Raw genomic sequence first — 20,026 nt, 5'->3', positions numbered from 1 at the left:
TGAGACTCCATCTCAAAAAAAAAAAAAAAAAAAAAAAAAAAGAGTTTACATGGGCACCCTGATTTGCAGTGGAGAGCTTCCCCTGAGAACTACAGGGCCATTGTTGTGATGCTGTCTAGAGCAGAGGAGAGGTCATGTATAGGGGTCTGAGAAGAGCTGAGTGATAGCAACAGGGTTAGCCAGGTCTCAAGAGGAAGGACATTCAGATACCTCTTGTGCATTCAGCTAGAAGCCACCTTTCTGAGGTTCAGACCACATGGGCATTTAAGAGCCACCAGGTGGAAGACACGTGTTTTCCTGGTACCTATGTGCTGTCTGTGGCAGAGAGGGATCTGTGGGCACTGCATCATCCCACCCAGACTTGAAGACGGTATTAATTCTTTCTTGGTGGAGTCCTCCATGGGAATGACACCGTGAGCTCCAGGCCTATCTGTCCTGTGACTCCTATGCCTGCATCTTGTTTTGGAAAGTCGGCACGTCTAGGGGATTTCAGAACCAAACTTTAGACTAACCGAGCTTCCAGCCTGGCTGCCCTGTGCAAAGGCATTCCTGGTGCGAAGCCTTTGCAGAGACTCAATGGGTCATGTCACACTGCTTTTTCAAAGGCCACTGGGGAGGCTTCCTTTCTATGGAAAACCACGCTGGAATGATGACAGTCTAGGAATGGACGGGGTATTAGGAGGAAATCAGCCTGACCTCCTGTCCAAGGCCTGGATTGTCTCCATACCCCATTTCCCACACCCCATCCTCAAACATCCCTCCAACCCCCAAACAATCCCTTGTACCTACAGATAGCCCCCATCCCCACCCCCACTCACTGCCTAAACACCTCCAGGTAGCCCATGCTGTCTCCAGCCTGTGAAGATCACACCTCATTTTGAGCTCAATTTGACTTGTTGGCCCTGGCTCTGTTCTCTGTGGCTGCACAGAGCCAACACATTGGCTCCCTCAATCATGTTCCACTCAAGCCTTCTCTCCAGAGTCACTCTGTCCAGGAGCTTTGGCCCCACTGGGCAGTCCTGTCACCATTTTCTCCTAGGTCTGAAATTGCATCATGGGATCTCTCTAGTCCTGGGTTAGGGTTCTTCTGGTTCAAAGCATTTAGAAGGCTCAGTCTAACCAGTAGGGAACTTTCTTTTTTTTGAGATGGAAGTCTCGCTCTGTCACCTAGGCTGGAGTGCAGTGGCACAATCTCGGCTCACTGCAACCTCCACTTCCTGGGTTTAAGCAATTCTCTGCCTCAGCCCCCTGAGTAGCTGGGATTACAGGCACATGCCACCACACCTGGCTAATTTTTTGTATTTTTAGTAGAGACAGGGTTTCACCATCTTGACCAGGCTGGTCTTGAACTCCTGACCTCATGATCCACCTACCTTGGCTTCCCAAAGTGCTAGGACTACAGGCATGAGCCACCATGCCTGGCCTCAGAGGAGAATTTTCTACCTTTGACATGTGCTGACCATCCTGGGCTCTCTACCCTTGCCCATGCCTGGGATGTTTGTTTCAGTAGCAGCTGTGTGTGCCATGGGCAAGCCGTTGGCTGGAGAGTGGGCATTTCTCTACTCTTTATTCTTGGCAGCTATTCCAGTCCTCTTATAAGGGCATCACTGTGCCATGCACCATTCAGGAAAGTCACTGCCAATTAAGTCATTTAAGACCAACTATGTTTAATTTTCATATCGAGTGTAGCTCATCCCTATTGTGAAAAAAAAACCATATTTCATAGACTAGTATGAAATGTGGCAACATAAACCGCCTCATGACATGAGGGTTCATATGACAAAGCATGTCAGCACTTAGCACAGTGCTCAGCACGGTGGACACTCAGAAAATGCCATCTGCTCTGATGGAAGTGCCCCAGCAGCTCGGCAGTGCCCACGAGCAGACCCCAGCCCACCTCTCCTGCCCTGCGTCCACCACTTCCTTACGTGTCTGTACTGTCTGCAACTGATGGCTTATGGTGGCATCCTCTTATCTCTTCCGCAGTGCCCTGTCCCCATCGGCCCCCTCTTGTTAATATCCTCAGCTGTCACTGCCCTTGGAAGGTCTCCCCTGCCTGCCCCTCCTGTGTCCCTCCCATCTCCTACAAGGTTCAATACAGCACAAGTCACTATGTTGCTTGTGAACTTACCTGTCTTCTCCCCTAGAACGTGGCTCTGGGAATAGGGGCGGAATTATTTATCTTCAGGGCTGCAACACAATAGAGGTCCAAGAAATGTTTGCCAAATGAGCGACACCTTTCTGGTTTACCGAGAGCCAGCTCGGCCATAGAGACCCCCCACCCAGGTGATGCTGAAGAAATTGAGAGGAGACACCCAGATAGAACAGCAAAGTGGGTCTATCCCAGAGGCCAACAGGCTTCCAAGCTGATGGCCTCTGGGGCTGCCAGCATTTCAGGCTGAAGACCCCCCGCAGATTCTGATCCATGTATTTATTCTCTCTGAACAGGTGATTATTATTAACAAACAGGTGTTCTGTATTTTCTCATGACACAAAAATATACCAAGTAGGCAGCTGTTGCCTGCTCACAGGTCACAGACAAACTAAGAAGCATTCGCCACAGGGGCAGGGTCGGATATCTTAAAGAATTGTTTTGACCAGTGTATGATATTGATACATTGTCCTGCCGCTTTGGAATGTCCCAAGTAGTTTTCTACTTGGGGGGCGCCAGCTAGGTTTTCCTGCCATCTAGCAAACAATCTATTCTGTCAAACCCTCAGCATTCACCAATATCCATAAACTTAGCATTTTTTAACATCTGTATTCATAAACTTAACATGTTGCAACACTCGTGTTGAGTGGTAACTGAATTGGTGTGGTGCTTTATACTTTTTTTTTTTTTTTTTTTTTTGAGACGGAGTTTCGCTCTTGTTACCTAGGCTGGAGTGCAATGGCGCGATCTCGGCTCACCGCAACCTCCGCCTCCTGGGCTCAGGCAATTCTCCTGCCTCAGCCTCCTAAGTAGCTGGGATTACAGGCACGTGCCACCACGCCCAGCTAGTTTTTTGTATTTTTAGTAGAGACGGGGTTTCACTATGTTGACCAGGATGGTCTCGATCTCTCGACCTCGTGATCCACCCGCCTCGGCCTCCCAAAGTGCTGGGATTACAGGCTTGAGCCACCGCGCCCGGCACGGTGCTTTATACTCTTAACAGGCTTTTTGCAAATCCATTTCCTTACTCCATTAATCTGAGCAGGTCAGGACAGGTGGTGATGTTCTTGTTTTACAGCCAGAAAAAATGGACAAAAATAGATAAGAGGATGTCTCTACTAAAACACACCTGTTAAGGGACACCTCTGAGTGCACAGATCCTGCTCAGTGACTGGGCTGGGATTCGAAGCTGGCTCTGGCCTCTTACTCATTTGGAGTTGATGGGCCCTTGGCTTAGAACAGAGGCAGTGAACTGGCAGCTTGCTGCTCCTGGGTGGCCTGTGGACGTGCTTTGGCCCACACAGTTAAAAAAAAAAAAAAAAAATGTGTGTAAGTTGCCAACACTTAAAAGAATTAAGAGATTTCCCAATTACTAGCTTAAAAGTGTAAGCATCTGGCACTGTGGGCTTCCATCCCCACATGGGTAATTCCTGACATATGCTGTACTCCCAAGCCCCCCACCTGCCCCACTTAAGTTTGCAGCCTCTGCTTGGAGAAAGAATCCTGTCATGAGGCCTTGGGGGCCAGCTCTCGGTCCTATTCATGATTGTGTCTGTGGCGCTTAGCTTGGTGCTTGATAGGCCATCGGTGCTCAGGATTAAAAAGAACCACATGTGGCTGGGCACGGTGGCTCACACCTGTAATCCCAGCACTTTGGGAGGCTGAGCTGGGCGGATCACTTGAGGTCAGGAGTTCGAGACCAGCCTGACCAAGATGGTGAACCCTGTCTCTACTAAAAATACAAAAATTAGCCAGGCGTGGTGGTGCATGCCTATAATCCCAGCTACTTAGGAGGCTGAGGCAAGAGAATCGCTTGAACCTGGAAGGTTCAACGTCCTCTGGAAGGCAGAAGAGGTTGCAGTGAGCTGAGATTGCACCACTGCACTCCAGCCTGGGTGACAGAGTGAGACTCCATCTCAAAAAAAAAAAAAAAAGAACTCGCATGCTGGTGGGACAGGGCCTGGTCAGACCTCCAGAGAATCACATCTGCAGTTACCAATACGCCTGAGGCTTTGGCCAGGACGTGAGGCCAGCTCCTGCCTTGGCAGGGGTCCTCAGGGTCCGCCTCAGTGGGAAGGAAGGAGGTAGAAGCAGCTCCTCTCTCCTCCCCAGGACAAAGGCCATGATGGGGTGAAGGAGCTGGACAGCCTAAACAGTGACCGATTGAGAACCGTCCAGCTCAACGTCTGCAGCAGCGAAGAGGTGGAGAAAGTGGTGGAGATCGTCCGCTCGAGCCTGAAGGACCCTGAGAAAGGTAGGGAGCCCCTTCGGGCAGGAGGGGCTGTGTATGGGGCCATTGCAAGGGGCCCTTGCCACACACCACCCTCTGCTGGCCAGCAGCCTGCCACCATGCTCCTTTTCTTATTGTTTAAACTCTTCCTCCTGCACAGTAAGAGGAGGGGGATTCAATTAAACACTCGTGCAGAAGGGCAATGAAAAAAATGCAGCCAGGAGGTGATTTCAGAGTTCATGGAGTGCTTTGTGGCTACGTACCGATTCAGGTCAGCACAGCCAACGCCCACTGAGGCCCCCTGTGGGCCGGGAGCTGGGTTGAGTGCTGGGGACACAAAGATGGTCAAGGCCCGGTCTGTTGTCCCCAGGACCTCATAGTTCAGCCAGGGACTGAGTTCAAAATCAGGGAGCCGTGCATTGAGAGAGGCATTGGTCCAGCCGGGGGCGCAGCGGAAACAGGCCAGTTAGGGCAGATCGTGGGGAGAGCAGGAACCACAGCTGGGGGCAGGACAGGGTAGGGTGGTGGGGGCTGTCTGTCAAGTGGTGGTATTAGCCCGGCACCTCAGTATGAGTCGCACAGGTCAGGTCACACGGAGGGGATGGCAGCCAAGGAGGCTGGGGAGGGAGGTCTTGGATCCTAGGTGAGGGAGCATGGCCCCTCTCCCGACGGCACTGGGGAGCCGCTGAGGGAGTCGTCCTGAGGGAATGGCCTGGCTCCCTCCGAGGACAGCAGTGGCAACGTGGATTCAAAGCGGGAGTTAAGCGTGAGTTTGATAGTCCGGAACTAACGTGGTAGGTGTTGGGAAACAGGAATGGTCAGGTGCCAGGAGTTCTGAGAAGGCGAAGCTGGCCGGACTTGGTGACTTGGATGGGGGGATGAGGTGAGGCGTGAAATCTCTGTCCTGGACACCTGGTGGCCTGCACTGCAGGAGCAGGTTGGGAGATGGGGAGATACCGAAGCGCCTCCCACCGAGGGACTGTCCCGGCTGGAAGAGCAGGTGCCCACGGCAGGAGGTAACATGGGGAATCAGGGAGACGCACAGAGGGACCCCTGGGAATATAAGTGTTTGGGTCAGAGGAGGGGAGAGACAGCTGTCAGAGAGGGGGGGCAGTACCACTAGCCAACAGGGTCAAAAGCTACAGAAAGTTCCAGTAGCATAAGGACTAAAATACCCTTCCAGTTCACCCAGTGGAGGACCTTGGTGGGAGGAGCTGTGTCTCCACCAAGTGGTGCCATTCACGTAGACGACAGCAGTGGGGGATGGAGCTCCCTGGAGCGGGGCCCCCAGCAGCGTCTGGAGAAGCGAATCTTGAAGTTTACCTTTGAGCTCCCTGACAGCTCAGGCAGAAAGGGTATGTCGCATGCAGGCCTCTGCTTTCCCTCAGAATGGGGTGGGGCAGCTCCAGTGTCTGGGAAGGAGGAGGAAATGGGAGGAGTGACGAGATTCCTTGCTGGGAGCTCTGCTGAGCATGTATCAAGCAGGTGGACATGGGGTCGCTCAGAGCAACGCCTCAGAGGCTTCGTGTGTGGCTATCAGTGACGCTGCTGCTCTGCCTGTCGCTGATGTGCTGCCTCATCAGCCCACTGCCGTTCCCATCCTCCCAACAGGCCAGTCACAGGCCCCTCCATTCTCTGTTCTCACTGAACATCTGTTTAATAATTAACAGGCAGAGCTAGTGCTCCTGTTCCATTAAGAAAAGGCAGAATGGGTCCCGCTGTGATGATTACCAGTTCAGAACCTGCAGCCTGCTTCGCCCCTCCCTGGCAGTAAATTCTCCTCCCTCCCACCTTCCCTGGGCAGCTGGAATATTGCCTTCATAAACTACTGGGCAGGAAAACAGCTCCATCAGCGCCATAAAGCCACTTGATTATAGTGTGGGTTTTGTGGTGATCTAAGATGCCCATGGAAAGGCATCATCACCAGAGACCTGAGCAGAGAACGCACCAGGCCGGGGGTGCTAGCCCTCTGTCCCCTACTTCTCTGGGGCAGAACCACCTCCATTCTCCGTAGTGGACTGGCCAGGAAGCCTAACCTGCAAGGCAGGATGGGCCCAGCCCACGCAGAGGGGAGGCACTCACCCTCTCTGTGCAGGGGATCTGAGCTCAAATCCCAGCACCAGCTTGATGCACAAACCTTCCCCTGCTGCTTTTTCCGCATTCTGGAGGGCTGGAGAAACCACTCACCATGAACTTACTTAGCCAATACTGCATTTGTTTTTGGGAAAAGATTTGAAGACTTTTAGATATGAAAAAACAGTACATGGCTCAAGCCTGTAATCCCAGCACTTTGGGAGGCTGAGGCGGGTGGATCACGAGGTCAAGAGATCGAGACCGTCCTGGTCAACATGGTGAAACCCCATCTCTACTAAAAATACAAAAAATCAGCTGGGCATGGTGGCGCGTGCCTGTAATCCCAGCTACTCAGGAGGCTGAGGCAGGAGAATTGCCTGAACCCAGGAGGCGGAGGTTGTGGTGAGCCGAGATCGCGCCATTGCACTCCAGCCTGGATAACAAGAGCGAAACTCCGTCTCAAAAAAAAAAAAAAAAAAAAAAAGAAAAGAAAAGAAAAAGAAAAAACAGTACATCTGTCAGATATGCAGTTTTGTGACCCCCATCTAGCGCGCTCTCTCTTGCCGGTCTTCCTCTCCCCTCTGCTCCGTCTCCCCGCTTACCCCACGCAGGGCATTTCATCGGGGTTCTCTTCCTCTTCCCCCACCATGGGGGCACATTTGGAGGGCGAGTTTGATGCCCTGCCCCCTGGCTCTGTGGAACAGTTGCTGCCAAAGCATGGGGAGCCAGCCGCGGGGGGCGAGATGAAGGAGACTATCTGATGTGAGCCGGAGCCCTCTGCACGGGTCCCCTGCCCCAGGGAGGACATCCGCAGGCTGTGACCAGCCCTCCCTGCCCCCACCCCAGGGGACACCGAGCCTGGGAGCCCAAGAGCAGGCTGTGGGCATGGCCTGATCTTGGCACATCACTTACCAGTCAGTCAGTCAATATTTATTTTATTTATTTATATATATATTTTTGAGATGGAGACTTGCTTTGTCGCCCAGGCTGGAGTGCAGTATGGTGCGATCTCGGCTCGCTGCAACCTACGCTTCCCGGGTTCAAGCGATTCTCCTGCCTCTGCCTTCGGAGTACCTGGGATTATGGGCATCTGCCACCATGCCCAGCTAATTTTTTTAAATTTAATTTTTTTTTTTTTTTTTTTTTTTTTTTTTTAGTAGAGAAGAGATTTCACCATGTTGGCCAGGCTGGTCACAAACTCCTGACCTCAGGTGATTCATCTGCTTCAACCTCCCAAAGTGCTGGGATTATGAGATTACAGGCGTGAGCCACCACGCCTGACCTGGGCTTCACTTCTTATTAGAAATGTGACCTTGGCTAGCACCTGGTGGGCTTGCACCCTGTGTGGGCCTCAGCTTGCCCATCTGTGAAGTGGTGGTAGTGCTCTGAGAGCGGTCCAATGCTCACACCTGGATGGGACCCCTACAAGAGCATGGGGAGAATTTCAACACAAGTTGCTTTCAGGCTGACGGGCGGGCAGAACACATGAGGAGAAGTGGGGGAGAAGCCCAGGAAAGGCCTTGCCTCCCATGCTGTGGGATGGAGACCATAGAGCAGGAAGTGACTGATGGGCAGAAGGTCTACCTGACGGGTGGGGTGAAGATGGAGGTAGAGGAGTGAGTGAGACAAAGAGACCCAGGAAGAGGCTTCTCCAGCAGCCCAGGAGAGAGGCAGCAAGGACCCAAACAAATGGCAGAGAAAACGGGAAGGAAGAACCCACCCAGCAGAAGCAACCAGCAGCAGCCTGGGGTGTGGGGCTGAGTGTGAGGGCTTTGTCCTCAGACGGATCTGGGTCCAAATCCCACCCTCCCCACCTGTTAGCTGGGTGACATTGACCAAGGTGCTTCAGCTCTCTGAGCTTCGGTTGCCTCAACCAGATATGAAACAATTAAGGCTCTATTTTACAGGGTGGTTGTGAGGATCAGAGAAGTTAATGCATGCAAAGGGCTTAATTAGGGACCTGCCAGCTGTCATGTTGATCTCGATCTGGAATATTAACAGTACTTGGTGACTCATTAGATGGGGAGGGGTCGAGGAGCTGGAGGAGTCACAGATGAAAGTGAAATCTTTAACAAAGACGAGGAGCAGGCTGGGGCAGCTTGGCAACTTGATGTGTTGGTTGTGTTTAGGGTGAGTTGGAGACCTATCGGACATTCAGGTGGCAGTGAAGCAGGAGGAGAGGGGGATGAGGAGAGAACCATGACTTCCGAGGAGAACTGGGGAGCCATTGATGTGGAGGCAGTCTTGGGGTTGTTGTAGGAACCCAGTTGCTGTTGCCCAAGCCAGCAGGAGTGCCTCTGTCAGGTTTATTCAGAACATTGGCTGAGGACGCCAGATGGCAGCTAGGTCCACAAACTCTCAGCACTCACCAGGTCAGCAAAGCTATAATCCAGGGGCTATATCTTTCACAGGTCATGTTTCATTAAACTCTTTTGGATAGTAGTGTCAAATGTAATTGTTTTATTTTGAGGTAGCAAAAGGGCTTTATGCATTTTAGGCCATGGGATATTGCCCCTTACGAATCAAACACAAAACAGCTGGAAAATTCATACACATGAAGAAGGTGAGGGGATCTAAGAGTTGAGTGTAATTTGAGAGGAGCAGGATTCGGCTGGGACGTTGGGGGACCCTTGTATCTGGGGGCAGGTGAAAAAAAGGTGTCAGGGCTGGATGCAGGAGATGCCTAGGAATCACTGGGGATGATGTCCTTGGCATACCAACCTGGATACCCTGGAGAGTACAGGTTCAAGACAGCTGGAGGGCTGGGACCCAGTGTGGTATGGAAGGGAGATGGAGAGATGAGATGAGAGAGACAGAGAGAGAGAGAGAGAGAGAGAGAGAGAGAGTGTGTGTGTGTGTGTGTGTGTGTGTGTGTGTGTGTTTGAGATGGAGTCTTGCTCTTGTTGCCCAGGCTAGAGTGCAGTGGCCTGATCCTGGCTCACTGCAACCTCGTCTCCCGGGTTCAGGTGATTCTCTTGCCTCAGCCTCCTGGGTAGCTGGGATTACAGGTGCCTGCCACCACACCTGGCAAATTTTTGTCTTCGTGGATAGAGTGTGTTTTTTGGAAGCCTGGGAGGGAAGGAAGGAGAGCGAGTAGCGCAGTTACAGAAGGATCTTCCGGATATGGAAATGCGGTATTTGTAGACATTCATTCATCTAACACATTTGCTGAGCACCTAATGTGTACAGCACTGAAGGGCTGGAGGCATGGGCAATGGGAAAGCTAAAGTTGCCTGAAAGAGAGAGAAGGATCATTGGCTGTGGTCTCGAAGATGACGTGGGAAGTGTCAGCCATGACATGTGGGGAGCGGCCTGCTGCTCCTCCTGGGAAGAGAGGAGGGTGAAGACTCAGGGTACATCTGCAGGAGGCCCCGGGAGCTGTGGCGTTGTTGCAGATGATGCTGACCCTGTCATTAGCATCAGAGGGAGGTCACAGGTGAGACCTAGAGCCGGGAGTGAGCAAGGCTTTGGTGGCAAGTGGGAGGGAGCTGTTCATGGACACTTTGTTAGCCAGCAATTTCCTTTCGCTAATAAACACCCTGAATTCTCCGTAATTGAAGGAGAAGGCACCAGAGGGCAGTGAACAAAGCCTTCATTTGGGTAATACGGAAGGAAAGCAGCTAGAGACCAATTACTCTGTCATTTACACAAACTCATTTCCATGATTCACTTGGAAAATGAAGCCGGGCTGAGTTCCCACAGGCAGGGACGGCCCGGGGAGGGGAGCTGGGCTCTGAGGTGGCACCTCGGGAAGGAGCACGGGGCTTTTGTCACAGGAGACTGAACCCTGAGGGTTTCCACAACAAAGAGGCAGGGCCCAGCTCTGTCCTGAGGCTCTGACCCATCCAGCCTTTGCACCCCAAAAACCTGAACTCCGAGAGGTCTCTGCAAAACACGGCTACCTCCTTATTGCCGCTTTCAGGCCTGTCTCTGACTTACTGGATAAACTTAAGCCTGTCCTTCCCCCTCAGGGCCTCAGGTTTCCTAGCTGTACGATTAGTTAATAGACTGCGTAAACTCCAGGAAACCTTCCAGCACCGAGATGCTCCAAGTCTACAAAAGCCAAGCGTCCCTTACTCAGCGAGTGTTGCAGGAAACAGCGAACCCAAGTATACTGTGACGGTGTCCATTTCCTCCGATCTGTACTCAGTTCTGTGGAACCTCACATGTGACAACCAGCAAACAGGGAATGCCATGGCTTCCAGGAGGGAGGGGAGTACTGGAGTAGTTGTCACGAAGGTCTCTGTGGGGAGCAGGATGGGGCCAGACCCATGATCATGGCTTGGCTGAGCCTCTGACTCGATGCGTGACCTGCAAGCTTGGTCCCCTCTCTGGTCCTGCAGAAGGGGCTTGGCCTGGAAGACCCCTGTGATTTCCCTGGTTTCTAGCGAGAGAAGATGTAAGTGAAAGCTTCAAAGTAGAGATGAGGAAACAGGAATGGGGCGTGCAACTCGGGGTGTGGGGGCGGGATGGGATGGAGTAGAGTGGAAGTGGGAGTTGGAGGTGAGTGACGCTGAGGCCGGGGGATGCCACAAGCTGGGACATCCATCCCGGGCCCAGAGATCGAGCCAAGCAGATGTGACGTGAGGACTGGACATTCTAGACATCAGGGAGGGCTGCAGCACTTCAGACCCGCAGGGTCTGGGACCAAGCCCGTGTGGTAACCGCACACCTCTCCCTTCCTGTCCAGGAATGTGGGGCCTCGTTAACAACGCCGGCATCTCAACATTCGGGGAGGTGGAGTTCACCAGCATGGAGACCTACAAGGAGGTGGCAGAAGTGAACCTGTGGGGCACAGTGCGCATGACCAAGTCCTTTCTCCCTCTCATCCGAAGGGCCAAAGGTGAGTGGGAAAGGGAGCGCCCTCCTGCCCCGGGGCCTGCCCTGTGTGTTCATCTTTGCTCAGAATGGAAATACCTGTCCCAGCAGCTCCAACATCCACAGCTTAGCAAGGCTGGGCTCATGAATCCCAGGGGCTCTGCTCAGCCCGGGGTGATGCTGGGCAGTGGGGCTGTGGCCAGGCGAGGGAAAGAGGTGTGTGGCTTTCAGGAAGTAGAGCAGGTAAGAGGTCAGTGGTCTGTGTAGCAACAGCTTAAAGATTTTAGATGCCATCCACTCTGGGAACCTCATCTAGAGAGGGAATCACCCTTTGCACAAAGCTGTGTGTACACATCATTGCATCAATTGGGTGTGGTTAAGCAAAATTTGGCATATTCATTCTATGGGTTATTTATACTGTCGTTTAAAAAGTGAGGTAATTGTAGTATGAAGCAACAATAGTAATAATCAAGATTAGAAATTTGGAAAACCGGCCGGGCGCAGTAGCTCACACCTGTAATCCAGTGCTTTGGGAGGCCGAGGCGGGTGGATTATGAGGTCAGGAGATCAAGACCATCCTGGCCAACATGGTGAAACCCTGTCTCTGCTAAAATACCAAAAATTAGCTGGGCGTGGTGGTATGCCCCTGTAGTCCCAGCTGCTCGGGAGGCTGAGGCAGGAGAATCGCTTGAACTGGGAGGCAGAGGCTGCAGTGAGTTGAGACCGAGCCACTGTACTCCAGCCTGGCGACACAGCAAGACTCTGTCTCAAAAAAAAAAAGGAAAGCCAACAAAACGCTCAAACCACGTGAGTGGCCAAATGTGAGCAACCACTCTAGAAGCCATTGACTTGGATCGTTTCCCTAGTATGGCAGGCAGTTGTGGCAAAAAGGGTAAGATCCATACATCTATTGTGAAGTTCTAGCAACAATAGGCATTAACACGAAGTGCAGCTGTAGGATTTTAGAAGAAAACCCTAACCCTTCAGTAACTTAGAGGTTTCTGAAAGGTGCCTCCCCACAGTGCCCAGGATGGGCTGTGAGTTCCTTCCTGGGTACACACCTAGGGAAAACTGGTTCCAGATCTGCCTGGGCTTCCCAGGCTGGGCCAAATGCAATCCACTTCCAACCCCCCTGTTCCCAGGCCCAGGAGGAGCAGTGGGAGGCCCCTGATGCCCCCAGGCTGGGCCTGTGGCTGAGGGCCTTGGAGGGAGAGGGGTCAGGATACTCTCCCAATGCGCAGGATTCTCGCTTCATGTCCTAGCCCTGAAGTCAGGTTCAGAAACCCTGCCCTTGCCCCTTCCTGCTGCTCTGTTTGCCAGACTGTGCTGGGCTCCATCCAGGTGGAATGGAGCTGGGGACGTGAGCCTAACAGCACAGGCCCTGTCCTCTTTCAGGGCTGTCTCGGGGCTCCCTCCTAGCTGCAGCCCCAGGTACTTCCTCCTCTGCCCTCCAAGCCCCATTGCCAGTGTTGATATCAGTGGATCGACACTTGGCCTTAGTGTGTGACTGATCTGCACATCTTACTATTGGAGCTGAATTTTAAGCTCCATAAGGGGAAGGGGAAGGTTTTAAGCTGTGTCTCTCCCTAACCCGCACCAGACCTTGCTCAGATCCACACAGACACAGCTGTCTTGCCTCCCCATTCTCCCCTTATGTTTTCATCCCAAATTATTATCACCGGATCGGGCTCGATCTGGTTTTTGAGTCAGTCGTGTGTTGCCCATCACACTGTACCCTCCTGCTTGTCACCCAGTTGTCTTCCCCTGTCCCGCCTGGCACAGCCAGGTTCCCAAGGAAGATCAGGGGTGCTGATGCTGAGGCGTGGGCGTGAGCTGGCCTTGCCTACTGAATGAAAAGGCTCCTGGGTGGCTCAGAAGGGGTTCCAGCCAAGCCTCTGGAGACATGCCAGACTTCTGCCCTCTGTGTCATAGGGCAGTGCCACCTGAGCAGGTATCTCTGTCTCCCTCTGTAGGCCGTGTCGTCAATATCAGCAGTATGCTGGGCCGCATGGCCAACCCAGCCCGTTCCCCATACTGCATCACCAAGTTCGGGGTGGAGGCTTTCTCGGACTGCCTGCGATATGAGATGTACCCCCTGGGCGTGAAGGTCAGTGTGGTGGAGCCTGGCAACTTCATCGCTGCCACCAGCCTTTACAGCCCCGAGAGCATTCAGGCCATTGCCAAGAAGATGTGGGACGAGCTGCCTGAGGTCGTGCGCAAGGACTACGGCAAGAAGTACTTTGATGAAAAGATCGCCAGGATGGAGACCTACTGCAGCAGCGGCTCCACAGACACGTCCCCTGTCATCGAGGCCGTCACACATGCCCTGACCGCCACCACCCCCTACACCCGCTACCACCCCATGGACTACTACTGGTGGCTGCGAATGCAGATCATGACCCACTTGCCTGGAGCCATCTCCGACATGATCTACATCCGCTGAAGAGTCTCACTGTGGCCTCCATCGGGGATCCCTGGTGAAAGGGGAGGGGAGGGAGGAACCCATAGAGTCAACTCTTGATTATCCACGTGTAGATTATCCACTGTCCCAGGAAGACCCATAACTGGTTTTAGCATTACCCAGAGGGAATAACCCAGCCTGACTTGTTTGCATAGTGAGTGACTTGCACCTTCAGAAGTGGGGTGTGGGGTGGCAGGCAGGGGCCTCCAAAGCTCAGGGCAAACATGGTGCATCTGTCTCTCTGGAGATGATTTTCATACAGAGATTCTGGGAAAACCTATTTATATTAAAAACAGATTATGGGATAGAATCAAAATTCCTTTACATCTTTAAGCCACATTGTCAGTTTAAAAAAATTTTCTCATTTGATCCTCAAGCCAGTCTCCTGAATAAAAAGGACAGGTTTCTTTCTTTTGTACGTGAAGAATTTGCAGCTTAGAGAGGATGAATGAAATAACCCTTTTATTGCTTATAAATAGTGCCAGTCATGTGTTCATGCCATTGCTGTGGAAACACTTCACATTTTGCACTGCAGGGCTGCTTTGAATCCATCTACCAAAGAATCTTCTGACTAACTCTGTGTCTTCATCTGAGCCACACATACCGAGTGCCCACTGGTGCCTCTGCATGTCCACGGTGCTGTGTGACTGTGGCCAGCCAGCAGTCAGTGACTCAGAGCTGGCTGTATGGAGGGGGTGGGAATCCTTCTGGAGATTTTTTTTTTTTTTTTTTTTTCGAGACAGAACCTCGCTTGGTCCCCCAGGCGGGAGTGTAGCGGCGCCATCTCAGCTCACTGCAAACTCCGCCCCCCGGGTTCAGGTGATTCTCCTGCCTCAGCCTCCCAAGTAGCTGGGATTATGGGCATGCACCACCACGCCCGGCTAATTTTTGTATTTTTAGTAGAGACGGAGTTTCACCATGTTGGCCAGGCTGGTCTCGAACTCCTGACCTCAAGTAATCTACCTGCCTCAGCCTTCCAAAGTGCTGGAGTGAGCCGCTGTGTCCGGCCCTGGAGATTTTTACTTGAGATTTTTCCATCCTCTTTTAGGACTCAGGGTAGACTTGTGTGCAGGTGCTCTCTGGCTAAGAAGACAGATTGTTACTGGTTTGAGTCTGCTTGGTTTTGCCTTGGGTGGGGCCAGTGTCAGTGGGGCAGTGCCATGGTGGGACACTGTGGCATCTTCTCCCCTAGCAGTGGATTTGGGGTCCCTGCTTGCCTCACATGGTGCTTACACACACAGGCACACACACACACACACACACACACACACACACACACACCCCTGTTCTGCAAGGCTTCAGCGTAGCCTTCATTCCCGCCTTGGCCTTATTTTCAATTAAGAAGTGGTGCCACTTTAGTCAGAGTCTGCATGATCACTTCTTGGATTTGAGTTTGAAAGCTGCCATCCCTGCAACTGCCCAGGGCCTGTATGTCTGGACCAAAACCAAACACCAGTCTTCCAGGTGGCTTTAGGCCTAGGGCAGGGTCCCAAGTGCCAGCCTTACAAATCAGACTACGAATAACATTTCCGCCTCTCCCCGGGCGGGCTGGGCCTGCCGCTAGAGGGCGCTCGCCTCCTCCGCAGCCGGTGCCGGCATCCATTGCCCCAGACTCCGAGCTGCCACCGGAGCCCAAGGGTTCTCACGGCGTTCGAGATTCTCACCTCGGAAACTGGGAACAAAGACGCAAGAAACGCCCCTTTAGAAACAGTGTTCCCGCTCTTCTAGCAGCTGCGTGGCCCAAACCTGGAGTCTGGTGCCAGGAGAAGGCAGAAGAACCCGGGCAGCTGGAGTAGGCTATGGGGTTCAGGCAGTGCCAAGGAAAGAGTCTCACAATGAGCAAATTCAGCTTGCCTCTTGGGCCTCTGTCCCCGCTGTCTTCAGACAGGGATGCCCTGTCCCAGCTCCAGGAGGGAGGGGAGGCAGGCAGGGCTGAAACTCTCCAGAGCGCAGAGAGGGACGCTTGATGGCCATTGCATTCACATAACAGTAGGATGCTTTCGTGTCCTGGACTTTGTTTTAGCAGGATCCTTTGGAATTGCATTTTTACATGTTGAGCGAATTTGTTTTCGTGCTGAAGTTTATTAAAGAAAAATAGATGGAGCCTTGGAGTTGTACGTGTGCGTCCCTGCCTGGGAACTAGAGTGGGGCCACATACTCTGGGTCTCAATCAACAGAACCGAATGTCAGAGCAGCTGCATATTCATCTAATGGAACCTTCTGAGTAAGTCCGAGCTGCTGGGCCGGCCTATAGGCTGTCCTGGTTTTAATCATTTCCAGTGACTGCGAAGCCCAGGGTACTGCTCCCTCCAAATAACTGCAGTGCTAACTTAAACCTTATGTTTACCATTGGCTTTCTGGAAGCTTAGAGGTGGGTGTAGGACCTACTTTTCATCTTTTCCAGAGTGGGTGGCGTGGGGCATTAGCTCACACCTATAATCCCAACACTTTGGGAGGCCAAGGCGGGTGGATCACCAGAGGTCAGGAGTTCAAGACCAGCCTGGCCAATATGGTGAAACCCCGTCTGTACTAAAAATACAAAAATTAGCCAGGCATGGTGGTGGGCACTTGTAATCTCAGCTACTTGGGAGGTTAAGGCAGGGAGAATCGATTAAACCTGGACGGGGAGGTTGCGGTGATCTGAGATCATGCCACTGCACTCACTCCAGCCTGGACAACAGAGTGAGACTCTGTCTCAAAAAAAAAAAAAAAAAAAAAAAAAAAAAAAAAAAAGAGAGAGAGAAGTTAAGGTGGACAAAACAGAGGTGTTTGTTCCCATTTTATAGATGACATAACTGAGGCCCAAAGAGGGGAAGTGACTCATTCAGTATCAGTGTCACAGTAAATCCAGGGCAGAACCAGGGCCAGAACAAGTCTCCTGAGGGGCACTCTTCACTGTCACATTACACTGTGGCTCACAACAGCTATGGAAGTGAAGCCAGCTGGGGTCACCAGGCACCTAGACCCTCACTGCTTGTCTGCTGGCAGAGAGCCACTCCTTATCAGAGTAAGGGGTAGGGAGGAGACCTTTGTGTGGACCCATGGTCTGGTGACTCAGCTAGCACAAACCCCTCCCTTGATGGTTGGAGCTTGGGCAAGGGTTCTTTGCAAGATGTGCCTGACTGTGCCTTGTTGCAGAGCACCTGCTGCGCTTAGCATTCCACCCGGGGCCGAGAGGCTGTGAGCAGGCGACAGCCAGCCTAGCCCCACCTGTCACAAGCTGCGAGGGCTGCGCCCTTGCCACCCATGGCAGGGGGTCTGACAAAGACTCCCCACTTGTGAGGTCTGTTCACTGCCTGTATTTCAAACAGGACCCGGCTCTGCAAACCTGTGCAAACTGCTTGTGATACAGGAGCTGACATGAGCAGGCAGAGGCTCCCCTGGCTGGGTTGGCCGGAGAGCAACCAGGCATGAGTGTCCAGTGCAGGACCCGCTACCCAGCCACTGCTGCCGCCTCTCACCTGATTCTCACAGCAAGCCTGGCAGGTAGGCAGGGTGGGGTTATCTTACTTACCGATAAGGAAACGGGCTTTTCCAAGTCTGTCCCCAAGTGAGAGGTAGAGCTGGGTGTCAAGCCAGATCTAACCTCCAGCCCAGAGCTGGTGATGCAGGAAAATCAGGGCAGATGGCACCAGGATCTAAAATAGGAGGGAAAAAGACCTCAGTTATGTAATGGCAAGGAGGCTCTCAGCCTCTACAGCAGCAACCATCGGGTCCTGCCACTCGAGCCAGCCCCTCCTTCCCTTCCCGTTTTGGGCTCTGAGCACTGCCCGCTGCAAGAGAAGGTGCTGGAGGAGCCCCCAGCATCTTTCCAGCAGGAAGTCTGCTCTGCTGTGGCCATTCCCGAGGCCAGGCTCTAGGAATGCGAAGACCAAGCAGGCAGTGCCGAATTCTGGAGCTGCCCTCAAAGGGTTTGAGGTTTATATGAGCACAGCACTTGAGACGTCAGTGATGATTTCTACTCAAAGAGACCGAACAAGCGGGCTGAGGGGCTCTGGTGCTCTGGGGGAGATGAAACAACCCCATAGCATATGAGGCCTCTCTAGTGTGTGCGGGCACTAAAGAAGGGTGACTTGTGAGTGGCACGTTCAGAGGCATAGGCTGGCAGCTGTTGGGTGAGGGGCCAGGGCTGAAACAGGCTGCCCGCAAGCCCAGGGGAAGAAACAGGACCCCCGCAACCCCAGGGGAGGAAAGGGCACTCAGCCATCATCGTGCCTGAATGAGGAGCCTGCTAGCTAGGGCTTGAACCCCTCCAGTGACAGGGAGCGTGTTACTTCCTAAGAGGACATTTCCTTGGTTCAGAAACATTTATCCAAAGACTGAGCTGAAATCTACCACCCCACTGAACTTTTTTGGTACCTGGTTATGACACAGACCTGCACAGAATAACCCTTCCGAAAGAGACTTCCAGATGGTTAGAAATGGCGGAGTCAGGTTTAAGAGCCCAGGCCCCCCCATTTGACAATATTTCCATCTCCTCACTGTCTGAACAGAAGGTGTCAGCTGTGGCTATCCAGTCCCTCACTCTTGATGACACACACCAGGCTGAATGGCCATTTGAATTTCCCTCAAGCAGCCAAGCACTTTGAGACAGGTTTACTATCTTTGGTGAGATGCTGATATTCCTCACTCCCTACTAACCAAGTGAGTTCATGGCAAATCTCTCGGCTGATCCTCATAAACAGCTTGTATATCGGGCAGTATCATTGTCTGCATTTTACAAATGAGGAAACTGAGCCTCAGGGAGGCGAAGTGATTTGCCCAATGTCACAGAGCCAGCAAATGAGAGAGCCAAGATAGAGACCCAGGCCATCTGGCTCCTTTTTTTATTTTTTCGAGGTGGAGTCTCGCTCTATCACCCAGGCTGGAGTGCAGTGGTGCAATCTCAGCTCACCACAACCTCTGCTTCCCGGGTTCAAATGATTCTCTTGCCTCAGCTTCCTGAATAGCTGGGATCACAGGTGTGCGCCATCATGCCTGGCTAATTTTTTTTTTTTTTTTTTGTATTTTTAATAGGGATGGGTTTCACCTTGTTGGCCAGGCTGGTCTTGAACTCTTAACCTCAGGTGATCCACCTGCCTCAATCTCCCAGAGTGTTGGGATTACAGGCGTGAGCCCCCGTGCCCAGCCCTATCTGGCTTCTGTACCCAAATCCCCTTCCTTTACCCTCAGGGCCCAGAGCTGGGCTGGACTCTGCAGTGAGAACCTGGTGAAGGGGCGGCGGGCAGGTGGGGGAGCAGTACAGCCAGCTTCCCCTGAGTCCACAGTTTTGCAGAGCAGCCTGGAAAGGGAGGCCCAGGCTTCCCTGTCTCATTGCACGTGTGTCTGCAGTGTCTGCCATCTCCCAGGGGCCTGGGTGGTGAGGGAGGGCTGGAGGGTGGAGAGAGCAGGGGCACGAAGCATTCCCAGGACTGTAGCAGGGGCCATCCTGGACTCTGTGAAGATGTGTAGAGACGGGGAGTGAACGGGGACTGACCTCAGGAGACACTGGGTCCCAGAAACACCATGTGCTGCTCCCTCGGTGAGACTTAATTACTCTATAAAATGTAAGGCTACTCCCACTTATCAAATTATAGATGAGTTTCATTGCAGCGCACTAACCACACTGGCTCCTTCAGAAACAGCAGCAGGCTGGCTGCTCTTCTCAGCTTCAGCTGTAGCCACTCCAGTTTCAGGAGGAACTGCCCGTGGTTCCTGGGGCCTCGGAGTGCCGCTCACCTCTCTCCCAGACAACAAAGGTCTCCGTAGTGGGCGTGCAGCTGTACCTGTCACCAACTTGCTGGCCACTCTCAGCCAGTGAGTGTTCTGTGGGGCCATTCAGCCAGGTGTTCTGTGACTGGATCGTTGACTCTGCTGCAGCCTCTCTCTCTCCACCGACATTGTGTTCTGCACAAAGATTTTGGCTCATGATGTCTGACCAGTGGTGGAAAAAGTGGCATGGGACTTGCTGTAAGAAGCAGAGATGGCACATGGTGCAGGGTGAGAGATCCATGCTTTATGGAGACTCGGGGCATCTTCAGGAAGCCGCCTCAAGAGCAGCAGGCCATGAGGGAGTGGCGACAGCTAGGTGACATCACAAGGGGCATCAGACTCTTCCATGCAGGCTGGCAGGACTGACAGGCTCTCTTTCCAGTGGAGGCAGCGCAATGGGACTTCAGGGGTGGTGCTGGGAAGTGGGGAGGAGCTGCTGATGGTCCCAGTGCCATATGTTGAGGTGTAGCCTATGCTGGCACAGCTGCTGCCTCTCCCTCAGCCCTTTATTACTTGAATCTCTTCTTTGTACCAGGCCCTG

The 20,026-nt window shown here is 52.8% G+C and overlaps 1 protein-coding gene across 3 annotated transcripts in view; it reads left to right on the top strand.

Annotated features, from left to right (window-relative positions):
• Positions 1-15,837, top strand: part of BDH1 (3-hydroxybutyrate dehydrogenase 1) — a 44,733-nt gene extending 28,896 nt beyond the window's left edge. For all 3 annotated transcript variants that reach the window (XM_010336940.2, XM_074404066.1, XM_003926189.4), the window contains 3 exons: positions 4,265-4,406; positions 11,146-11,298; positions 13,247-15,837. In XM_010336940.2, coding sequence (XP_010335242.1) covers positions 4,265-4,406; positions 11,146-11,298; positions 13,247-13,716 — 765 coding nt within the window. In that variant the 3' untranslated portion in view covers positions 13,717-15,837. The remainder of the gene's footprint in view (positions 1-4,264; positions 4,407-11,145; positions 11,299-13,246) is intronic.
• Positions 15,838-20,026: the final 4,189 nt, after the last annotated feature.

This window comes from Saimiri boliviensis, chromosome 8 (assembly GCF_048565385.1).
Source record: "Saimiri boliviensis isolate mSaiBol1 chromosome 8, mSaiBol1.pri, whole genome shotgun sequence".
In the NCBI taxonomy this organism is placed as follows: Eukaryota; Metazoa; Chordata; class Mammalia; order Primates; family Cebidae; genus Saimiri; species Saimiri boliviensis.
This window is presented reverse-complemented; position numbering and strand designations above follow the sequence as displayed.